General features: G+C 40.3%; 1 protein-coding gene across 1 annotated transcript in view; it reads left to right on the top strand.

Moving 5' to 3' along the window:
- The window catches only part of LOC104399305 (calcitonin gene-related peptide type 1 receptor-like), a gene marked incomplete at its 5' end in the record, with an annotated part of 41821 nt that overhangs the window by 17029 nt on the left and 1861 nt on the right, over positions 1–22931 (top strand). Inside the window, 5 exons of the mRNA XM_010015358.1 lie at positions 3221–3374; positions 8460–8520; positions 8619–8685; positions 11215–11433; positions 18768–18809. Coding sequence (XP_010013660.1) covers positions 3221–3374; positions 8460–8520; positions 8619–8685; positions 11215–11433; positions 18768–18809 — 543 coding nt within the window. The remainder of the gene's footprint in view (positions 1–3220; positions 3375–8459; positions 8521–8618; positions 8686–11214; positions 11434–18767; positions 18810–22931) is intronic.

A 22931-nucleotide genomic window follows, 5' to 3' on the forward strand; every position in this document is an offset into this window, starting at 1 on the left:
AGCAACAGTTACTGGGCTAACTGGAAAGGACCAGCTATTTCCTCTCAGTCTGCCCTGCGCTTGAGTGAAAACCCAATATCTTCACTCATCTGCACACCTATAGACTGAGAGCTCTTCACATTTTACTCTCTGTAGTGTGAAGGTGCTGTGATAATCCTTTTGAGTTGAGGATTTGACTGTGCTGCATATCATGCAAAACACAAGGACAGAGCCTCTGACTCAAAGAACTTGCAACAAAATATATTTGACTTCAGCAGAAGACAAAACCTCTGGCCATGATTTTTAGCCTGAAGTCAGTTGTCAAGCGTGGAAGTGGTGGAAGATTTGCTTCTGTATCATTTTGAGTTTTATTTTACTTGTTTCTGTGAGAATAAGCATTTCATAGAACTCACTAGTTCTGCAGTTTTTCCCAGCTAAGACTAATGTACACTGAGATGTTGGTTACATTTGTCATGTTTTATTTATACAATGCATGAATCCAGTTCTCATCAGAAACAGGTTCTTCTCTTTTACCTGCTCTGATCTAAGAAAAACACTCTCTTTTTATTGTAGGAAAATATTTCCACTGCATCAGTTAGCCATGGATGGAATGTGCTCATCAAAAGCAAAGACTTGTTTTTGCTGTAGTTTGATTAATATGAATTTAACATAATCCATCTCAGTGCATCAAAACATCTCAATTGTGCTTAAACTCTTTATGCTAATTTTATCAGATTCATTCTCAAATTAATGTCATTGTGGATCTAAGTACTAATCAATCCCATCTTTCATGCTTTGCCAATGGTATTCTTACTTCTTTAACTTACTGAGTAGGAAGTGATTAAATTTATCAGAAGTGTCATGAGCTGTCTGCATGGCCATTACTCTAAAAGATAGGTATATGATTTAATTTTTAAAGCTACAAGTGATAGTTCACATGGAGGGTACAGGAAAGAAAGAAATGTTGGGAAATAAAGCAAACAAATTTAGGTATGTAGTTCTCAGGCAGTGTGCTTTCTATGTGTGCATTTGTTTGAGCTACAGATAAAAGTTCCAGCAAAGACTGACTTAGTTCAAATGGAAGGTATATTTGGTCAGTGAACAATGTAAACAGCTGGCAGACAAGCAAGGATACTCTGTAGTCATCTTTCTTTCAGTTCAACAATATGAAATGATGAAAGCATTAAGTTAAAATGACAGGTATGACAATGTACCATGGATCGGTGTCCCTATCCACAGCAGGGGGTTGGAACTAGATGATCTTTAAGGTGTCTTCCAACCAAAACCATTCTATGATTCCAGGATTTTGTTGCAGAACTCACTGGCTGTGCTCTGCTCTACTCCAGCAGCTGCCGGGCTGCAGCACAAAAGCATTCCCAGAGCCCCAGTGGCTGAATGGAAAGCTGGGTAACTTTGGCACTGGCGGGAGCAGGACCAGCCTGTGTGCAATGTGCAAGCACCCCACACCACTCCCACTGGAACCCAACCTAAATCAGGGACATGGCGAATTTTATCAAACCTGTCTGGAAAATTGCTGTGATGTCTCAGAAAGTTTGCTGACACTTGAATGTGTGTGCAGCCCTTTGGAAGTGCCTTTTGGTCAAAGCAGCCCTTGCAGGGATGGGTGGAAGAGAGGAAGGCAAGCCACCAGCTGGGAAGCTGCACTGAGTATGGGCGAGGGAACAAGGCAAGAAACATGTTGACCCAGACCTGTGAAAACCAGTCCAAGGATGATTTAAGCACCTTAATGAACACATTTGCTGACTGAAGAAGGAGCAAATACTTCTTTTTCTTTTTTTTTCTTAACCTTTTCCAACCACTCTATAACCCTTTTTGGGGATACTTTGTAAGAACTGTTCACACACCGTGTGGAAAAAGGATGTGACTGTCTGCTCTACCATGTGTGATGAGGAGAAAAAATGAATCGCCAAAAACAAGAATCAGTCCTTCAAGTTAATCCTGTCAGAATCCAATATCCTAACCTATCAATAATCCTGTATTTTCATGAGCACCAAGCTGCACCGCAAATATTGAAACAGAATAAATGCACATGTTTGGGCACTTGCTATGTGAATGTTTTTCAGCAGCAGAAGGCAGTACACTGGATGTCTAACAAGCTTTTCTGGTCCAGAGGACAGTCCAGACAGATGCAGAACAACCAGTCGTCTACCTGCTGGCCTGCCAAAATGTCATTGTAAAGAGACAAGTAAACCCTAAAGCGATCTCATACAGCCCAGGTGGTAATCTGGAAAACATCGGCAGAAGTTCAGGTGAAAGAGTATTTTCCTGTGGCCACAAATGATGACTGTCACTTTGCCATGACTTCTGTGACTTCAGATTTCCATGTAGCATATGGTGCTCCACCAGGAGCAGCAGGTCACTGTTGGCACAGCAAAGTCCTCCAACTCCTCCTGGTCCTACCAGGTGCTGGTGGCATGGAATACTATGTGGAGGACCTCATTGCCCTCTCTGAGGAGGCAGATGGACATGAGATCCTCTCAGAAGCATTGTCCCCCACCTACTCTCTAGTAGTGGACATGACACACTTCCCTCCACCATCTGCCCACCGCTTCTCAGCATTTTGAAGCCACAGTCTCCTGTCAAGGTCTATGTTTGCAACTTCATCTGAACTTCAGGTGGGAGCCACTTCCTGACTTCACCAGCTCCGTTTAGCTGTATTGCTTTGCTATTTGGATAAAATAAAGTAAAGCTATCTTCTCACGAAAAGGCAAAGGCAGTATCCCTGGTAACCTACCAAAAACATCTCCACTGCCAACAGCACTTACCTTTCATGAAGAAGTGAGTTCAGAGCTGGGTGCAATTTAGAGACTAAGTAACTCTGGCTCAGATGGGAGAGCTGAACAAACCTTAAAAAGTTTGATCAAAAATAAAAGAAATCACCCAAACTGGAACTCTAAGTTACTATCCTCTTCACAGCTTTTTTTGTACAGCTAGAACAAGTTGCTTGTTTCGGTTTCTGAACATCTGAAGGGGATTTTTTTGTTATGTGATAATTTTTGGAGTGCTGTTAGCATAATTTTTTTTCTATCTTGTGAGAGCTGTTTGTTCCATCTACCTCATTTATAAAACTTTAAAGTCCCTGTCACTGATAGCTGCTGGACAAACCCAGCAAGAGCTGGAGATTTTTGTTCCACTTAACTTCCTAGCAGTAACATTTGTCATTGCCTGCTTAAATGCAAAATTCTGGCAGGTGTGTGACATTATCTCATTCGTCTAACAGGTAAGCTGCAAAGTCCTGCAATTCTTTCATCAGTACATGTTGGGCTGCAACTACTTCTGGATGCTCTGCGAAGGCATTTATCTTCACACGCTGATTGTGGTTGCAGTGTTTGCTGAGGAGCAGCGTTTGCACTGGTATTACCTCCTGGGCTGGGGTATGTATGATATAATTTGTAGCAAGATGGTTAATTCTTTCATATGTTTGAATTCTTCTAGCACTTATACATCTGAATTGTTTTATGTATACCACTAGATCATATCTTAAGATTGAGTTCTTGGTTCCTAAATTTGAGTTCATCTATTTCAATGGGCCTAGAGACTTACAAAAATCAGCAGGAGCTGGTATTTAATATTTGCTCCATCTTGAGATTGGCTGAAAGAAATGTGTAAGTTTTGTTAAACAAAGCTTTGGGAGAAAAATAGGTTTCTATCCAAATGTATCTCTTTTCTGAACAGAAGTTGTCTATTTTTGTCACTTTACATGGAGAAATATTAATCTGGTACCAATGAACCTGCATTTCTTTCTGGAATGAAGAAGAGGAAATATCACTATTTATGTATTCCAAAGTGAAAAAACATGGTATGGAGAAAGCAGAACCAGAATTTCTCTGGAAGTGAATCCAGTATCAGATATATTTGGGCCAATGTTGTTTTAAAGGAGAAGATCCAATTTTACCTATACAGGAGGGGATAATGGCTCTGCTGTCAGGGCTGATTTTGTCCAACAGCAGTGATCTCTAAAGCATTTCAGAGAAACATACAGTTGTCAATAAGCAAAAGTCAATGATGTTCTATGAGAGCAGTTACAAACCCATGCACTATGGATGCAAAGTGTATATAGCTGCGTGCATATTGCCCAAGGAAAGATGACTAGGTCTGGTCCTTCATCTCCAAATATATATATATATCTTACATTTTCACTAAGGGATCCTTTGCCTTTTAATTAGCAGCCACAGCAGATATTTATCCTTTGGATTGTCTGGTCCAATAAAAAGCCATATAAATACAACAAATATGTTTCAGTAGAGTGTAGTCTATTTCACATTTAAATCACTATTGTAAATTCAGTCCACATCAGTGTTGACAGAAAATCATTATCAAGAGCTCTTTCCCAGTTTGGGAACCATGAATCTCTGGCCTCAATAGTTTCTGGTAAGCCAGGGCCTGTATCTTGGAACCACTGGTGCAGCTAAGCAGCAAATAACAGACCTTTGTCCATCATTCCACAGCACTTAGGGTTGTTCACTTATATTCATTTCTTGCAATCCCAGTCTGAAGCAGATAGAATTTACTCTTTATTTTCCATCCCCTTTGGAGGAGTTACACTTGTTCAACATTATTTCATTTACACGAGGAAAATAAAAAGTAGCCCTACTGCTTAAACAGAGAAAAATTAGGAATTAATACAATCAGAGAAAAAAGACCCAGTTTTGAATGTTCTGAAGAACTTCAAAACTCTGACTTCAACCATTAATTAGGTATCTGATATCAGGTCCTAAGTAGGAGATTGTTCTTCCCCTATTTGGATTTTCATTTAAGAGCCTGGTGACTTACTTGCCGTTTACAGTACAAGACTTCGTGCTTTCTGGACAGCTATATTAGATACCTAGAAAATTGGCATGATTTTCTAGTTTATATGGATTGTAGTGCCAGATAACTGTTTAAAGACATGTAAGAACTTTTTCTTTTTTTTTAAATCAGAATGCCATGATGCACTCTTTTTTCTTATAATAATGGCATCTTTTCTGAGAAGAACCTGTTGTGCTCTTGAAATTAAAAGTACATGGAACATCATCAGCTCTTAAATGAAGATAACATTCCTGAAGAACCCTAAATTGAGTCAAGGTTTTTGGGCTTTGTCAATCTAAATAGCTGAGCCCTCTTGGAGCAAGCAACTGTGCTATCATAAGGTTTTCATAGTTCAGAATATTTGGATATATAAAGTCTGATAGGGCTCTGCTTTTGAAATGGCGGGCCTGTGCCAGGAGTAATTTTAAATGTTTCCTTCCAAATAAAGCTTTTTCCATTTTTATGTCTTGCAGCATAAGCCTTCCCAAAATCGTGTCATTCTATATCCAATTATGCAAGAGGAAAATGGTCGTAAACATATTTTTCTCAGGTGATATTCAATTTAGGCAGTGCAATTTAATGCAACTGGGACAGTTAGCCTGCAGTGAAAGCTCATGAGCTAGCTATAATGTTGCTGAGGATGGCACTAGCATCATGGTGGGTAATTCAGTGAAGTTAGCTGCTAAGATACTCATCAGTATCTGCAGCACTACCCAAAAAATAAATAGGATGGTGGCTGTGGTAATAGGATAATGATATCTTGAGAAGGAAAAGGTTAATAAATGGACACAACTCTTAGCTATGAAGGCAGCAGCCTTTTTAGTTAAACTAGATGAGTACTACCCAAAAAAGAATAATCATTAGCATGTCCTAACTAAAGTAGGAATCATTAATAGTAAAATGATCTAGCCAAGGCTATCTGGCCACCCCTTAAGCTTGCATAAATCGCTGTAATTCCACTGATTGCAGAAGCAGGCATCACACAGTATGATTTTAAACATCCAGCTATGTTAATCAATGGAGAGAGATACATTACTCCAAAGAGCAGTGCAGAGCAATGAGAGCAGGTTGTGCTCTGAATTACAATTCAAAAGATCAAGGTAAATGTACAACACAAGATGAATTTACTTATTATTCATTGTTATAACTAATCCCTATGCAAGAAGATCTAGATTATTTTATTTGGAAAAATAACTAATGAAATTTGTAAAATAGCTTTATAAGAAAAATAAAAGTCTGAACAAGTGTAAAAGATTTCTACAAAAAGTTTGAGATGATTGAATGGAATCTGACATGTGCAGATATATTTCAGGCTGATGCCTTCAGGTGACCCCTTTGCTGGGAACTGCTGCTGAGGATGTCATTTCTCATTTGCTATTGTTTCACTGAGTCAGGAAATCGCACTTTTGCAAAGCAAGAAAGCAGTATCAAATGTGTGCATTTAGCTACAGTCCACTCTTGCTGCTCCAGGCAGCTTCATCCACACAAAAGTGAAAAAGGAATCATTTACTTGGACCGTGCTGAAACAGAATGCCTTCCAAATTCAACTGGAAATGCAAGTAAGCATAATTGCCAGTTTGTGTCATAAAGGACCTGACTTTGACCTAAAGGGATAGGTATGTCCTACCTTTCCTGGGATGACTGGGGTAAGACCTTTTCTACGTTACTCTCTGCTCGCCATGTGTTGGTGGGACCCCTGGAGCAGTACACGTTGTGCCACCAAGACCCAACAGACCTTGGTGTTCCACTTCTCATTAACCTCTGCCTTATGGCCCTTTACAAAAGCAGAGCACATTTAGCCCTACAAGAGCGCATCCATCCTGCAGCTGGAAATATCAGCTGTAGACAGTCATGAGCTTCTTACCCCACAACTCACTAATGAAAACTTTCCGTTGCATCTTAAGATTTGCTTGTGAGCTTGTTGAGCCAAATATTCCAGGCTAATGCATTTAGCAGAAGAGAAAATGTCCCTTGGCATCATGTGGAGCATACTACTCGCGATACTCCAGGCCAGACCTTTCAGATGAAGAATTTTTGCTATTACAGAAAGGCCCCTTAAAAATTGCATTTCAATCTGTCTGTCAACAAAACTGGCCCAGACTTGCTCCATTTCCAAATCAAAAGGATTTTCTCAAGCTGTCAATCCCATAGGCTCACCCTGAGGCTGGAAGCTCCTTTCTTTCTGTTCTGAGCTTTTTGTTCTGCTGTGCATCATCACCCCCAAAAAAGGCATTCTGCAGCCAGAGGCCAAGCAATCATTTTCTAACAATATATAAAGGAGAAGGCAATCCAGTTTGTTCTCCCACAGCTGCATTGTCCTCACAAGGTACACTGCAATAAGAACCTTTTTTGGCAGTAAAGTAGCTGCTGCTTAAAGATGCCTGGAGACATCACAGTGTCCTATTTACATACTTTTTTGACTGTATTCTCACTCCTGCATTAGCTGGCCTGTGCTCTGATATGAGACTTCCCTAGATTTTGGCTAAGGGTTCTCTGTCTCTTCTAAAAGTGTTTATGAAATCACTTAACACCTGAAGAAACAAGGAGCCACATTCTTCACTCTGTGACTAATAAAGACATCAGCAGGACTTTTTCACACATTTATGTTTATAATTACAGAATGCCCAAAGCTCAGAAAAAATGTTCATGGTTCATAGGGAACAGGCAGCAGTATCACCGAAGATGTCCACAAAGCTGCCTTCCAGGACAGACAAGGCAGATTATCTCCCCCCTTGCTCCCCCCTGGTCAGCTGTCTGTATGTGCAAGGTTGCACAAGCTTCATGCAGAATCATGCAGACTCCCCAGTTCCAGGTTTCCACCCTGTTGGAGAGGGTGGAACACACCATACAAGCACGCTGAAGGAAGATGGATGGCAGTGGACCAGATTGTCACTATTAATGTCAGGCTGGAAATAAGAATTTGAGGCTTTCAGTTCATCAAGCATAGCACATTCCCAAGCCTCTGGCCCAGTGCAAATTTGCTCCCATCAGCTCGCTGTCGAGCAGTGGCCTTCCATGAGGTTTTCACAAATAATTCAGGGGATCTGGATTTATGGCATCCACACCTCTTCTCCCTGCTGAGATAAAGCTGCATGGGGTGGGCTTGGCTGCACAGAGGTTAAGAAGCTGCAGAAGATATCACAAATCCCCATCCCCAGAAAACGTCCTGGCTCCAAACATTTTGTCTTGCCTTAGGCTCCAAAAGAGCAGCTCCTCACTCTGTTGTTTATTGCTCCATAATCTGGCATGTGAGATAATGTGCCTCTCTCTTGCTCAATAGTAATTTACATGCTCCTAACAAGTGTCCCTGGTTTCCCAAGGGAATACTCTGCTGAGAACTGAATGATCTCTGCATCCTTCCCACACTGGCTGCTCACACCCCTCTCTGCACTAGATGCAACAGTGCAGGAGAGCCTGGCAGCAGCCTTGTGACACCCCAGGAGAGCACAGCCTGTGGGCTTTGCTTCTCCTTTTGGCCTGCCTTGAACTTCATTCCCTTTTGCATCCTACTGCTGAAGTAATACTAGGGCACGACAGAACTGCAGTTCTTCCCTGAAAGCTGTGATTTCACATGCATGTGTTCTGTGGCCAAGAGCCTCATTAGTGTGTGTGGCATATGAAATTCACACTAAAAACATACCAAGACTGATCTTAAACTTTAATCATTTCAGGGTTCCCTTTATTGCCAGCATCTATTCATGCTGTTGCAAGAGCCAGATACTTCAATGACAAGTGAGTAGTATGTCTGGGTTTGAAGGAACTTAGCATTATTTGTGTAATGCATTTTATGGGAGTTAAAAGTAAATTTTAATGGTGTATTTCCCCTCCAGCTGCTGGATGAGTGTTGACACGCACTTACTCTATATTGTTCATGGACCTGTAATGGCAGCTTTATTGGTAAGAATATTATTTTCTATCAACAGTTTAATAATTATTTTAGAAATGCTGGTAGCCTGTACAGAAGATAAGATCCTGCACTTCACGTATTTTGGTCCAAACTTGAAAGTAGCTAAAGTTTTCTTTACTCAGTGTTACAAAGGCACAGTACCTTTCAAAAACAAGTCCTGTAAAGAGACCTTCCAGTAAAGAATCAGATTTTGATGCAAACAGAATCACTAACTGCTTTTGAAAATCAGGGAGGTCACTTAAGCGTAACTTGCTTGTGACAAATGTACTGCATCTGTATGACATCAGTGAGACATTTAGCTATGCATTAGCTGGGGTGAGCTGAGTGCAGGGTGGTAGCTCAGCACAAGTTTTACTGGTCACTGAACTGGTATGGCCCAAAGGTAGGGAGATAAACTAGTCCAGGGAAGGGACTGGACTGAGCTGTCTGAGTAGGAGGACAAGATGCAAAGTGCAGCTCAGCAATGTGTATGCATATAACATCTTGTGCCAGTGGTGCTCCTTTACACGGTAACCTGGACCTTCCTGAAAGGTGCGGAAATGGTTTTATTTGACCAAAGCCCCAAGCCATCCTCAGTGTGTCACACAAGATGTGCTTTCAGCTTTTGAGCTATCTCTTGCTTGCAAACATCTGCATAGACATACCTACAGTAATTAACTTGGAAATCGAACAGTAGAGTGGTGGATACTGAGAATACCATGTAACAGCTGAAAAAACTGAAATCTTTCTACCCTTTCTTGAGAAGCAGTCTTGCACATCAGCAGTGTGAAGAAGCCCATTCCTCCCTGCCACATAGATAGCCTGCTGTTCTCATCTAATTATATCTACTGTGAGTCTACTGGTTCAATCTTGATTGCTTTTGCTGTTATAATGCCTACTAACTTCTAGGAGAGGCCATTCAACCTTTATTTTTATCACCATTCTCCAAGTCTGTAAAACTTAGCCACAAAATAAAAAGAAGGGGCTGATTTTATGGAAGAAGAGCCCTCTTTAACTGTTCTGAAAATAAGCCATTATAATTTATGGCCTGTGCTTATGCCATTTCCAGTATTATTTTTCTTGTGAAGATGTCAGTGTCTACAGAATGTTGTCAATGATTTGCTACAAAAAACCCCATAGTGACAGACTGACACAGAAGACCTGAGGATTTTTACCTTTGTAAAGTCTCTTCTCTACTTTTCACAGTTACCTCCATAAATTCTAAAAGTGAAGGTTAAGCAGAGTTAGTGAAGTCAAAGTAGGATAGAGAATAAGGTTTAGATTTAATGCTGAATGGGACCCCAGAAGTCACTTATTATTCCTTTTTTTCCAGTACAGCATTAATGTAAAACAGTTGGAAGGTCTCTCAGTAGTTAAGAAGTGATGAAATGCTTTACCAAAGCTTGATGATTTATGTTTTATTATTCTGAAATATTAAACTGAAATTTCTCATATATCTATGAAATTTAGGCATTGACATTCCCCAGAGAAACTGTCCCCCCCATAGGTCCCATACTCCCAGGGATATGCTGGGGTTTGTCTCACCTGGCTGCAGACATCTTCAGTGTGGACTGAAGCAAGATACCTGAGTGACTTTCAGACTCAGAAGAGAGACATGGTTACTCCTAGGAGACAATTCATCCATCCATTTAAACTTTAGACATAAAAATGAGATTGTCACGGTTTAAGCCCAGCTGGTAACTCGGAACCACGCAGCCGCTCACTCACTCCCCATTTTCTCCCTCCACTCCCGGAGAGATGGGAAGGAGAATCGGAGGAATGTAACTCCCACGGGTTGAGATAAGAGCAGTCCATTAACTAAGATATAGTACAAACCACTACTGCTACCAATAATGGTAAGGGAAATAACAAGGGGAGAGGATACAATTGCTCACCAGCCGCCGACCGATACCCAGCCTGACCCAAGCAGCGATCTGGGCCTTCCGTGTGACTCCCCCCAGTTTCTATACTGGGCATGACGTGCTGTGGTGTGGAATACTCCTTTGGCCAGTTTGGGTCAGGTATCCTGTCTCTGCTTCCTTCCGGCTTCCCCTCCTCCCTGGCAGAACATAAGACTGAGAAAGTCCTTGGTCAGAGTAAACATTACTGAGCAACAACTAAAAACATCAGTGTTATCAGCGTTGTTCCCAGACTGAAAGCCAAAAACACAGCACTGCACCAGCTACTAAGAAGGAGAAAAAATGACTGCTGTAGCTGAACCCAGGACAGAGATTAACTGTTTGCTAGAAATCCTAAATTTGCCCACATCAGTGTGAAAACAGCCAGTGCTTCCTAGAACTGATCATTGCCTGCCTGAAACATCGCTTTAGGCTTCCTAAGAGAAGCAATACAGAGCAGCTTAACATCTCCTTTCTGAAGACATTCAAGGTATTTCCCAAGCCGTGACCAAGAAGCTGCCCATTATGAGCTTCAATAAAGCTAGAAAGTTACATTTTACTGCCTTTTATGTGCTCTGTATTTTTATTTTGAATGTCTGATTGATTTGAATGCTTTCACCTATAATGGCTTTGCTTTTGCAGGTCAATTTTTTCTTTTTGCTTAACATTGTCCGAGTTTTGGTGACAAAGCTGAGAGATACCCACCGTGCTGAGTCTAACATGTATATGAAAGCTGTCAGAGCTACTTTAATCCTGGTGCCCTTGCTAGGAATTCAGTTTGTTATTATTCCCTGGAGACCAGAAAACCGGCTCGCTGGAGAAATATATGATTACATCATGCATATATTAATGCATTACCAGGTATGTTATACAGTAGCAACTTCAGCTTAGGTGAAGTGTTTACTTTAGCCAAAAATGTTGTTAGTTGTTTTGCCCTGAAACTGAGCATGACTGTGGTTTTAATGTTCTTTTCCAAACCACTTTCACATTATTGCATTATCTGCCTTTGCAGGACTAGCACCACTGCATAAAGAACAACCACAAGATAGGGGAAACAATGAAAAAAGTAGCAAAATTATCAGATGACACTACCTGTAAAATAAGAAGAGAAAACTGAGATCAGAGGGCTTTTATGTTCCAATATGATTTCTGTTCAAGTGCTCAAAGTGACTGAAACCGGTGCTGTGAGGTTAATACTAAAATTAGCTGTGTATACAAACTGTTGTACAGAGGGAAAGCCAATGCACAGAAGAAAAACTGAGACAATGAAGCTTCATTTAGGAGTTAAAATTACGTTATTAGGTAGTTTAAATTAAAAGCATTTTGATTTCATAAGTCTTTTGAAAATATAGCATCATTCATTAAGTATGGTTTGTTTTTCAAAGAAAACAAACCAAAACAAACCTAAATAAATACTTGGTTGTCTGGTTTCCTGACTGTAATAGATCCAGTCCTATACTGACTAGGAAGAGCAGGTTTCTAATGCATTTGTGAATAGTGGTCAACATGGATGAGTACAGTGACCCATTTCTTGTTTCTTTTCATACTGAAGCTAAATTCAGAAATTATTTTAACGTAGTAAGAAAACAGCTTAAAAAAATCAGTGCTGCTTTTTCCTTAAGCAAAGTGATAAATAATCCTGCCAAAATCTATCCATCCTGTCATCTTAGATGAGCCTATCAGCCTTATCTGTTCAAAACTGTGCGTGCATAGAATAACTGAAGTTATAGGTCTATTTTTACAGTGCATGCCATCTTGTATTTCAGTTCTGCTTGAAAGGAATGAGAGTCTGTTTCTTCTGTTGTTATCTGCATCATCACTTCCTTGGTCTCAAGAGCTATAAAGGAGTATTTCCAAACAACTTTTCTGTTGACAACTTGCTTAGAGTTTTAGCGAGTTAGGATAAGATCAAGTGTTACAATAATCATTTTACTCTTAAAACATCTTTCAAATCATGTGAGGTTGTCACAGAATTACAGAGACAATGTTAATTATCTTAATTAACAATCCTAATTATAATCATTATGCAGTAGAAAGTCACCAACCAAGGTTAAAATGGAACCATTAAACAAAGCCAAAGTATTGTGTAACTGTTGTACTGATGGATGGGATCAGGTGAGGGATCAAAGGAGGCAGTTTCATCTCCAACTGGTTCCTTCAGCCCTTGTCTCAGTCATCAGAAATGGTTGTCTTTCCATGCCTTGTTGACCTCAGTTGCCCCTTGCTAATACGTTTTGCCCATTTCAGCATAGGGGATGGTGCTGGGGGCACCGTCATGGGTGCGTGGTGGGGGCTGGCCATGTCCCACTGCCACTGTGCCCAAGAGGCCACTAGGCATGCCGAGGGAGACAGCCCACCCAGGTCTGTCCGCAGACCAGGGCAGCAATGCAGACCTCATAGAAGAGCTTGTGACACTTCTGCAGTATAACCTTGGTGTGCTTCCCCCCAGCATGTAAAATTTGGCCATTCAGGAGGGCTATTGAGTTGTCCTGCTAACTGCAGCCAACTGCGACTCTCCCTTTTCTGCTTAAAGCGGATTTTAAATTGTATTCTAAAATAGACTTCCTTAATCCTTTCCCAAACATTTCTTGTATGCATATTTAAGATAGCCAGCTACATAATAACTCCTCTGGTGCCCATTTTCTTCTAAGACTGATTATGTAATTAGCAAATATTGTATTAGCTTGTGTAACAGCTGTATTTCCCCACTAGCTATTGCTCTCATAAACCACAGCGCAGCCTGCCTCTCCATCAGCTAGCAGCAGTCTGTCGGTTTTTGCATCCCGTGACATGTCAATCATATACAAGCAGGTATCATGGGTGCAATTGTTATGTCTTTTGGTGGAAAATATAATACATTCTCTGTTTTTGTCCTGGTTAAACAATTAATATTTTATGACTTTTCTAAAACAGAGAGACAGTTTTTCAACAGCACATCACTGCTTTAAGTGAACACGATGGTTTGATATGTCAGTTACATTGTCCATGTACACAGAAATGGTGCAAACAAGCACTGCAGTGTATTGTAAAAATCACAGCATAGAAAATGGTGACTAAGAAAGAATTTGTTCCGACAAGAAACTGTGTAATGATACAGTTTTCCCAGTGAAAAACAACACTTTGAGATGTTATGTGCTAGGTTTCCTCTGCTAAAGTCACTTTCAAATAGCAGAAACCAGTCTGTGTTGGAATTGTCCTGCTCTTTTTGTAGAATCATAGAATCGTTAGGGTTGGAAAGGACCTTAAGATCATCTAGTTCCAACCTCCCTGCCATGAACAAGGGCACCACACACTAAACCATGTCACCCAAGGCTCTGTCCAATCTGGCCTTGAACTTTTTTTTACTTCCTGTTCTTTTTTCTTTGTGTTATTACTAATTTCAGAACTTTCTAGTATTTTGAGCCAATAAAAACTGGGGAAAATGTTTTTTTGAAAAATTGATATTATGAAGTGTCATGAACAATTCATGTACAAAATTACAGTAATGAAACCTCCAGCAGAGAGTAGGAGAAGCAGCAAAGTGTGAGCTCTGGCTGATGGGATGTCTCCATCATTTTGCAGCAAGTGGGCTGCCATCTTCAGCCCTCTCGTGACAAGCTTCCCACCTGAGTAGCAGCAGAAGCTGCAGACATGTTCTTTGCTTTGCTTATTTTTTTTAAACTAACATAAATGAACACTTTATAACACAGTCATTTGCCTCAAAGACAATGTATGAATGTGCTGTGAATTAAGAGGGTGAGGAACACAGTACTGTTTTTCTCAAAGCTCTTTATCTTTGCTGAAATGAGAGAGATGGGAATGGGAAGCATTTCTGTGAAGAACCTTGGCGACACTTTTCTTTTGCCTTTTTTTTTTTTTTTTTTGCTGTCCATTCAGATCCAGGAGTGAGAAAAGAATGGACATGGACCAAAGCCCACATGGTGAATCACGAACTGATTTTTTTTATAGCATAGCCACCTGTATAATTACATGTATCATCATCTTCTACCATTAATAATGGATATATCATCCCACTAAAGTCTAAACAGCAACACAGTGTGTCATTAAGACAGAAACTAATGCCACGGACATACTCAGGAATAACAGGAATAAGCATGTCTACATATAACTTCTTGTTTTATGGAGACATAAGCTAGAAGAAAAACAAATGAGATATCAAAAACCTATGTAATTTTACAGTGTCTGCATATGTATTTGGTTGGTTGGTTGGTTGTTTTTTTTTCCTTTTAACCTGAGTAAACTACTGGAACTTCTCATCAAGATACATGTCTTCTAGGAAAGTGAGATAGAAATGAAATACCTGTTAAGCAAAGAATATCCTTGGGTCCGTATAGGCACTTCAACACAGGGAAAAACTCACTATGGTGCTAGTAAGGTACATGAAGGTCTGAGAGACACTGACTGGACAATCCTTAATGCATGATTCGTATGAAAGCCACATTCATCTGATCTTCACACAGTTCCAGAAATAAAGATTTTCAGAAGAAGTCATTGAAGGCCTTAATATCACAATAAATGTGTTCTTCATTTCTTCCTTCAGTACCACAGCCAAAGTTATCCTGCTGGCAGCAGACAATGTGTCACAGGTCAGTTTAACAACTCCACACAGTGGCAGAAAGGTATAATTGACCTAGAGATCTCATCCTCCATAGGAACTGCACCCTGAGCAAAAAACAACAGCAGTTAGAGATAATATGGAAGATGTATGTCAAAGAAGTACGAGAAATAACCTGTGGGCCTTACATGAAGTAACCTACATCCAGTCTTTCACATGTTTTAACAGACCCATTGTAGAATTACCATCATCCTAAGCCTTCCTGGTTCTGAAAAGACAAAACTGGGGTCTGTTACTGGTATGTCTACAGCTTTACAGCTGAAGATACCAGTAGTACTCTGAGCTATGGGCAAAACTTCATGATAAAATGGAAATATAAATAATAGAAATAGAAATAGAGATGGAAGAGCCCAGAGAGCTGTTGCTGATGCAAGAAGAGCAATGAGACATATATGAGGCAAACTACAGAAAATAATTTCTTCAGCCAGGAGGTGTACTGTCTACATGGTCTCAAAGTAACAAGGAGCCAGATGTGCTCTCAACTCACTCCAGACCAGAAGAGCAACTAAAAGGGATATGAGGCATCACCACAGCTTCCTCTTTAGCTTTTCTGTCAGAAGTTGGCTCAAGAAAATGCTAGTTAAGGGAACTACACTCTACAACAGAAGACAGGTAGAGCAATTGCAGGATGTAGAAGAGGAATTCAAATACCATACAGGAACTGAAATGGGAAATGCCTTCACTTCAATAGTTCAGGTTCAATTTCTGCCTCTGGGTGAACTGCAGTTCCCAAATTCCCCCTGAGCACTCTCACTAACTTACTTAGAAAAATTTCTCTGCTACTTTCTCTTCTCCTTCTGTCTTTCGTATCTGCCTCATGTAGACTGTCCACTGAGTGTCCCTACTCCCAGAGGAGATCAAGATTCACTTCATTTGCTAGCTGACTACTGTTAATAAAAACATACGTTGGCAAACTAGCAAGACCCCTGCTGCAGCCATGTACCAGGCAGTTCAACGACAGATGTTTTGCAATACTGTGCAAATTACTGTAGTGTGTGCAGCACAAGAGAAAACCAATATAGGCCACCGGGAAGTGACGCATTTGCTCTCCTTGCATAAATTTTCCATTTAGGAATCTGTGGTCTGACAAAGTCCTGCTTTAGAGGTGTAAGGTTTTGGTTGACTTTGTGGTTCCTCAAATCAGAGCTTATGGACAATCTGTCATGCATTGCATATTGTATACTCGGATTTGAGGGTTTTGAGAATACTCACTGTTCTACCAAAGCATAAAAAGAAACTTTCTTTTTTCTCACTATGGCTACCCTTCCTCCTCCTCACACGTGCTTTTCTGCATTGATATTTGAAGTCATGTTGAATTACAAATTCTGTAGTAGAAAAAAAATTATTGGAGTAAAATAATTGCCAAAATTGCAGTGGTTAGCACCTCTTCAAACCAACCTGTGTATCTCTAATATGTATTTTGTTAAAACAGTTATTTCTTACCCTGTGTTTGTGGTCCAAAATATGCATTTGAGAGTCCAAGACATTTTACAAAGCATTAGCTACAATTTAACTGGTAATGAGTTAAATGAGGGTTTATAAAAAAGATACAGCTGTAAAGCCCTTCAAAGCAGCCCTTGGGAACACAAGCTATTGTACTGCAGTTTTCCCCTCCATTTCACAAACTGCTATACATTTAGTTTATAATAACTGCTTTAAGTAATTTAAAGGCATTTGGCTCCCAGTGGTGCTATGTAACACTATTTTAATAAGAGTGAGTGCCGTTAGGATGTGGACCAGCGAAACTACATGATTCTGAATGGCAGGCTCTGTGTGCAAGAATTTTCTCTTATTAATTACACACTTTCCCACCTTGTGTTCCTGCCTTCACCCTGTTTAATCTTATAGTAGTAGTGAAATATTATCTGAGCAACCATGGCAATAATTAAATTAATTTTAAGCCATTTAGGACTCAGCATGATCTACAATCTCTCTTCTCTATTTTCTGCACCACCCCCAACTATCACCTTCTAACTGAACTGTTGTGTTTTGGGGTTTTTTTTCCTTTTTCTAACCACTTATACCTCTTTTCACATCCTCTCCATCCATTGTGATACCACACATACAAATTCACTTATTCTGACATACAGTTAAATTTAAAACCTTCCTGGTGCAGAAGGATTCCCCCTGCCCAAGAACTTTTAACTGGGTAACTGCACTCTGGGAACGTATAGGACAAAAGTCCTCTAGCATCTCTTCAGCAAAGTCAGTGCAGTGTGGTACTCCACTGTAAGCAAAATATCGACCTACATTACATACCATTTAATTTTCCTTTTCTAGAAAGGAAATTTCCTTTCCTTTCTTCTTGTACAAAAATAACTTCATAGCCAAAATAGATAATCTGTACATGCTAGTGTCATGGTTTAAGCTCAGCTGGTAGCTCAGCACCACGCAGCCACTCACTCCCCCCACTCTGGGTGGGATGGGGAGGAGAATCGAAAGAATGTAAATCCCACAGGTTGAGATAAGAACAGTCCAGTGAGGGGATGAAGGCACGGACCCAGAGCATCTTCATGCAGTGAATCGCTTTATTGCCTACTGCTCTAACTTTTTATACCATTCTAACAACAGTTATTTTTAGCCTATTGCTCTAGCTTTTATACCATTCTATTTGTAGCCTATCATGTTTAGTTCCTGACTTATAGTTTGTTTGTTAACACTGCTTGCTTTCTCACAGCCAGTCCCAGAGTAGCCAGTCTCTTATCTTTATGCTCTCTCCTCCTCAGCCAGATGTCTTGGTATCTTATGCTCTCTCCTCTTCAGCCAGCTGGGTTGCTCTGCTTGGTTGTACTTTGTTTCTTCTTTAACTCTTTCTTCTCCAGCCAAGCAGTTACTTCTCTTTGGCAATAATCAAATAGTTTCCATTGTCTCCCACAGTCCAGTAACTAAAGTATAATATAAAACTACTATTACTACTACTAATAATAATAATAATGATAAGGGAAATAACAAGGGGAGAAAATATAAGACTAAAAGGGAAAAGGGAAAAAAAAATAAACACAAGTGATGTACAATACAGTTGCTCACCACCCGCCAACCGATACCAAGCCTGACCTGAGCAGCGATCGATCCTTTCTGGGTGACTCCCCCAGATTATATACTGGGCATGATGTGCTGTGGTACGGAATACCCCTTTGGCTAGTTCAGGTCAGGTGTCCTGTCTCTGCTTCCTCATGGCTTCTTGTGCCCCTCCTCACTGGCAGAACATGAGACTGAGAAAGTCTCCGATCAGGGTAAGCGCTACTTAGCAACAACTAAAACATCGGTGTGTTATCAGCGTTGTTCTCAGACTAAAGCCAAATGCAGCACGGCACCAGCTACTAGGAAGGAGAAAAAAATAACTGTTACAGCTGAAACCAGGACAGCTAGTAATATAGAAGAAAATGTTAAAATATGTTGAAAGACAAAAATCAATGTAATAAGATAACTGTGAAAAAGGGGGAGGTTAAGTGGAGGGTCTGTGATGCATAGGAAGTGGAGTAATGTTTTTTCTTGTATCCATCAAGTCCAAATTTCCAAACAACACACAAAAAATTTACATATTCTGATCTCTAAACTCTTTTCTTTTACTTTCTCTTAGGGCTTACTTGTGGCAACTATATTCTGCTTCTTCAATGGTGAGGTAAGCATGCAAAATGCAGCAAATGAACGGAACTTGAAAGATAGTCACAATAGCCTTCATTAATCATGCAACACCGCAAACTTCGAAACCACATGTCACTTTTTACTCTCTATAAACAAGCAGCAGCGTGCATTTTTGAAAGATCTCTGCAGAGCGAGATTTGAGTATCTCTGAGCAGATGAATCAGGAGTGCTACCTTTACAAAGCAGATTGCACCAAAAGAGGGACAGGCATGAGATTCTTACCCTACCACCTGCAATTCTGAGACAGACGTCAGAGTAAAGAAGAATTCTCTGCTTCCATTTCTGCCCCAGAATAGTGGGAAGGACGAGGATGCCCCATAAGAAGCAGTGGGGATCTTTGGGGGCCTGTCCTGGGGAGCCCTGTGCTGCATTCAGCCCCAGAGCCATGGCAGATGCTATCCCCTGTAGCACTGTCAGAGTAAAGGAGCCTGAAGGAGTGTGATTACTTTCACTCCTTTGAGGATTAGCCTTTTTAAGGTCAGTGTTTCTCATGTAGTAAGTGAGAAATAAAAACACTTGAGGCAAAGATGTCTCTCATTCTCTTACAGCTGGATCAATATTTTATGTACCTACAGCTGGTTTTAGGTCCACTTCACTATTTCGTTTTAGCAAAAAAAAAAAAAAAGGCAGATTAAAATATGTCAAGAACCATTTAAATTCCTACAGCGAGCCATTTTCCAAAGACAGAAGAAAAATGCTTTTTCAATATATCGGGAGCGTTCAACTGTAGCAAAATAAGACACTGCCTATCTTAGCAAAGCTAGGAAGTCCTTTAAAAAGTTAATTTTGAATCACAGTAGATGAATTAGATATGGAACAAACTTTGTGATATTAACAGTCAGTATATCAACTTAAAGAGGTATTTGTGCTCCTATTTACCCCCAGATTCCAAGTAATGATGTGACCATGCTGATGTTTTGGTAGCGACTTGAAGCAAATTATGCTATTGATAAGGTGCTACTGGCTGCTTTGGTAACTTTCAGTATGGAAGAGAGTATTAAATTCTGCCACCGCTTGTCGACATCACTGTACATTTCCCTCTGGCTGGCTCCCTGCATAAACATACAGAGAAATGCAACAGTAGAAAAGCTTAGAGGCCTCCCACTGTAATTCTGTAGCATGGCTTCTCAGGAGACATAAAGAAGTATGGCAAAGCATAAGCAGCTAATGACACCAGAACCTAACATCAAATGATAGCTGTAAAGATCATGTTACAGAAGTTCATGGTTTCATGGATCCAATTAAACAAAGTTGGAGAGACGTACAACTGTTTTCCTGTAACATTTCTGCCCCCAGGATCTGCAGGCTACTAACACATTTCTCCCTTACTCTCATCCCTTTCTGGCACAGTCCAATCTCCATGCCCTGGAAACACAAAGACTTCTGATTCTACCTGGGGGGACCCTGGCATGGAGAAAGAGACCAGCCAGGTAGTTTCTGAAACACCCTTTCCCTGTAGGAATGACTGCATAAGCTATGTACAGGCAGCGCTCCAGTGTGTCCTCACTTGCCTCCAAACAATGTGTTACCCAAAAATTGTGGTCTTTAACATTGTCTTCTTCTTTCTGAGTTCTCCCCAGCATCACCTTACATTCTTTTCAGATCAGATTTTGAAAACCAAATTTGCTTAATGTTTGGTAGCTATCCTGTAAAAGGTCAATTACTTTGTAATTCTCCAACTCTAATGAGAACATTTGGATTTGTGCCTAGATTAAAGGCTAGATTAAAGCAATGCTAAAAATGAGGGAAGGCTGCAAGAAAATGCACTGCAAGCAAAAAGTATCTTAAAGGCTGTTTGTTTCTTAGCTATGTTTCATCTGATAGCTCTAATTCCAAAGTACTTTCAGCAATTCCAGTGTCAGAAAAGCATATTCATATTTAAAACTCCAGGAATACAATTTTCAAGTTATGCAGTAATGAATATATCTGGAATATCTGTTTGTCAGCATCATGGTAGACCATACATATAATTTAATTCAAAATTAGATTGCAGGGTATGGATGAGTTTACCTGTCATATGAACTAATCTATAGTACGCAAGGCAGAAAATTAAAAGCCACATTCCAGGAATGAAAATTACTCTAAAACAAATACACAGTTCTTTTTTTGTTCATTAAGTATTGTATTACATTTAATTTAGAATTCAGAATATATGTATTTGTATTAAGGAAATGCACCATATTCATATATGATAGTCAGATGTCCAACCTCAGAGACACGCTGCACTTTGTGGACTTCTGCATTGACTGAGCTGCTTTCAGGAAGCAGCAATAGCAGCCAGACATTCCTTACATAGACTGACGATGCATGGTTTAGATCCAAATCCTGAATGACAGCAAGTCATCAAACCCCTAGTTGCCTCTGAAAGCCTTTTTGACACATCTGGCAGCCTACAGTAAAAAGGCCTCTTATGAAGGGCTCTTATCTGGATTATCCACTTTGGATAGATCAATTGTCAGTGAGCCATCACTGAGGGGACACATCTGGAAAGGATGATGCCCAAAATGAGATAAAAATTAATGTTATATTGAAATGTGGCTTCCAGTTTTGTATTCTATTGCTTCCATAAGTAATCACATGAATGGCTTAACTACCTCCAGGTAGCTCCAGGCTGCATCTAGGATTAATGACTCCTCAGTGGAGTGGCTATCAGAAACATTCATCAGTGTTGGGCGGTAAGAACAAACGGCCATGGGGATTCAGCTTTCCCAGGCATGTTGAGAGTGACTTTTGGTGGTGCTTGGGTACTTTTCACCATTACACCCATTTTCAAAATTGTTGTGTCCGCTTCCGACTTGCAGGCTGACTAACATGGTCAATGCCGGAGATGCTAAGAAACCCACTCGTTATTTTCATACAGGTGGGTAGAGAGTCAAAGGTGACACCTCTCTAATACGGACTCAAGACAGTTAGGTGCTACTTGCATCAGCACATTATCAATAAACATCAAGCAAGTTTATGTAACTACACTAGCTGTACTAGAGTAGCATTTGTTCCTGCAATTACACAATGTGTAGATATATAAGGCACAAAACCTATAGAGGAACAGCAACAGACTGATGAATGCTAGGATGGTATTATGTCCTTCCACAATGGGAGTGCTGGTCTGAGTTTGGTTGCCCAAGAAAACTAAGCTGAGATAACTTCCCCCAGTCTTGCTGTGTACAGCAGGACATAGAGCAAAGCCACAGTCTGGTCTTCAGTCATGGCAGGAGATTGTTTCCAAGCTGCTGTGTACATCTGCTGCCATAGAGCTCAAAATTGTTTCTCGTGAGAAAGTTGGATGTGGGGCAAGGAGATTAATTTTAGTACCACAGGAGCCTGGATACTCTGGGATTTACTTTTTCCTACTGGAATATTTAACTTCAAGGCTGGAATACATGAAATTTAGCCAGGACAAACAATGCTAAACTCAGTACCACCTGACAGTGTTTTATGTTGCGTTCATTGCCTATTACCTCACCTACCTCCCTTTAGTGTCATGAGCCCATCTATAGAAAGAAATGTAAAAATAGTAATAAAAAGCTGTAGTGATGCCTGCATTCAAGTGGAAGAACACATAAACAATGGGTTTGCATGTGACTTTTAAAATGACAGATCTTCTTGTGCATTTTCATATAAAATCTAAGTGTCCAGCAACACTGTAAGTTCTGTGTCCAACAACAACAGTGTTGTACAGATGATACAAGGTCTCTGCAATAGTCTGCTCACCAGACTGTATTTCCAGGCCTGAGATTGCTTCTAGACTGCAAGGCTGGCCAGCAAAATGGAAAGTCTGTTTGGAAAAAACCCCAGCCATATATCTTGAGTGCCAAAGAGGCATGAATGGCTAATAGGAAATAGAAAAATCTTCAAACTCCTGAAAGGCAGAGCAAATAAACTCAGGCTTTTCATTTCTTTTGACTTTACTTTCTTTCATCTGCTATCAGAGCAGAAAGCATGGCAGGCATCATCCTGCCCCTCCCGGTCCCCAGGATCCTCCTTGGTTGTTAATATATTATGGCCATGCATGTGATTTTCAGTAATGCTGCTTACACATTTAAAATCTATGCATGACCAGTTTTAGTTGGCACTGAATTATGATCATCTGAGATCCTTG

The sequence above is a fragment of the Nestor notabilis genome, unplaced genomic scaffold (assembly GCF_000696875.1).
Source record: "Nestor notabilis isolate BGI_N333 unplaced genomic scaffold, ASM69687v1 scaffold34495, whole genome shotgun sequence".
In the NCBI taxonomy this organism is placed as follows: domain Eukaryota; kingdom Metazoa; phylum Chordata; class Aves; order Psittaciformes; family Psittacidae; genus Nestor; species Nestor notabilis.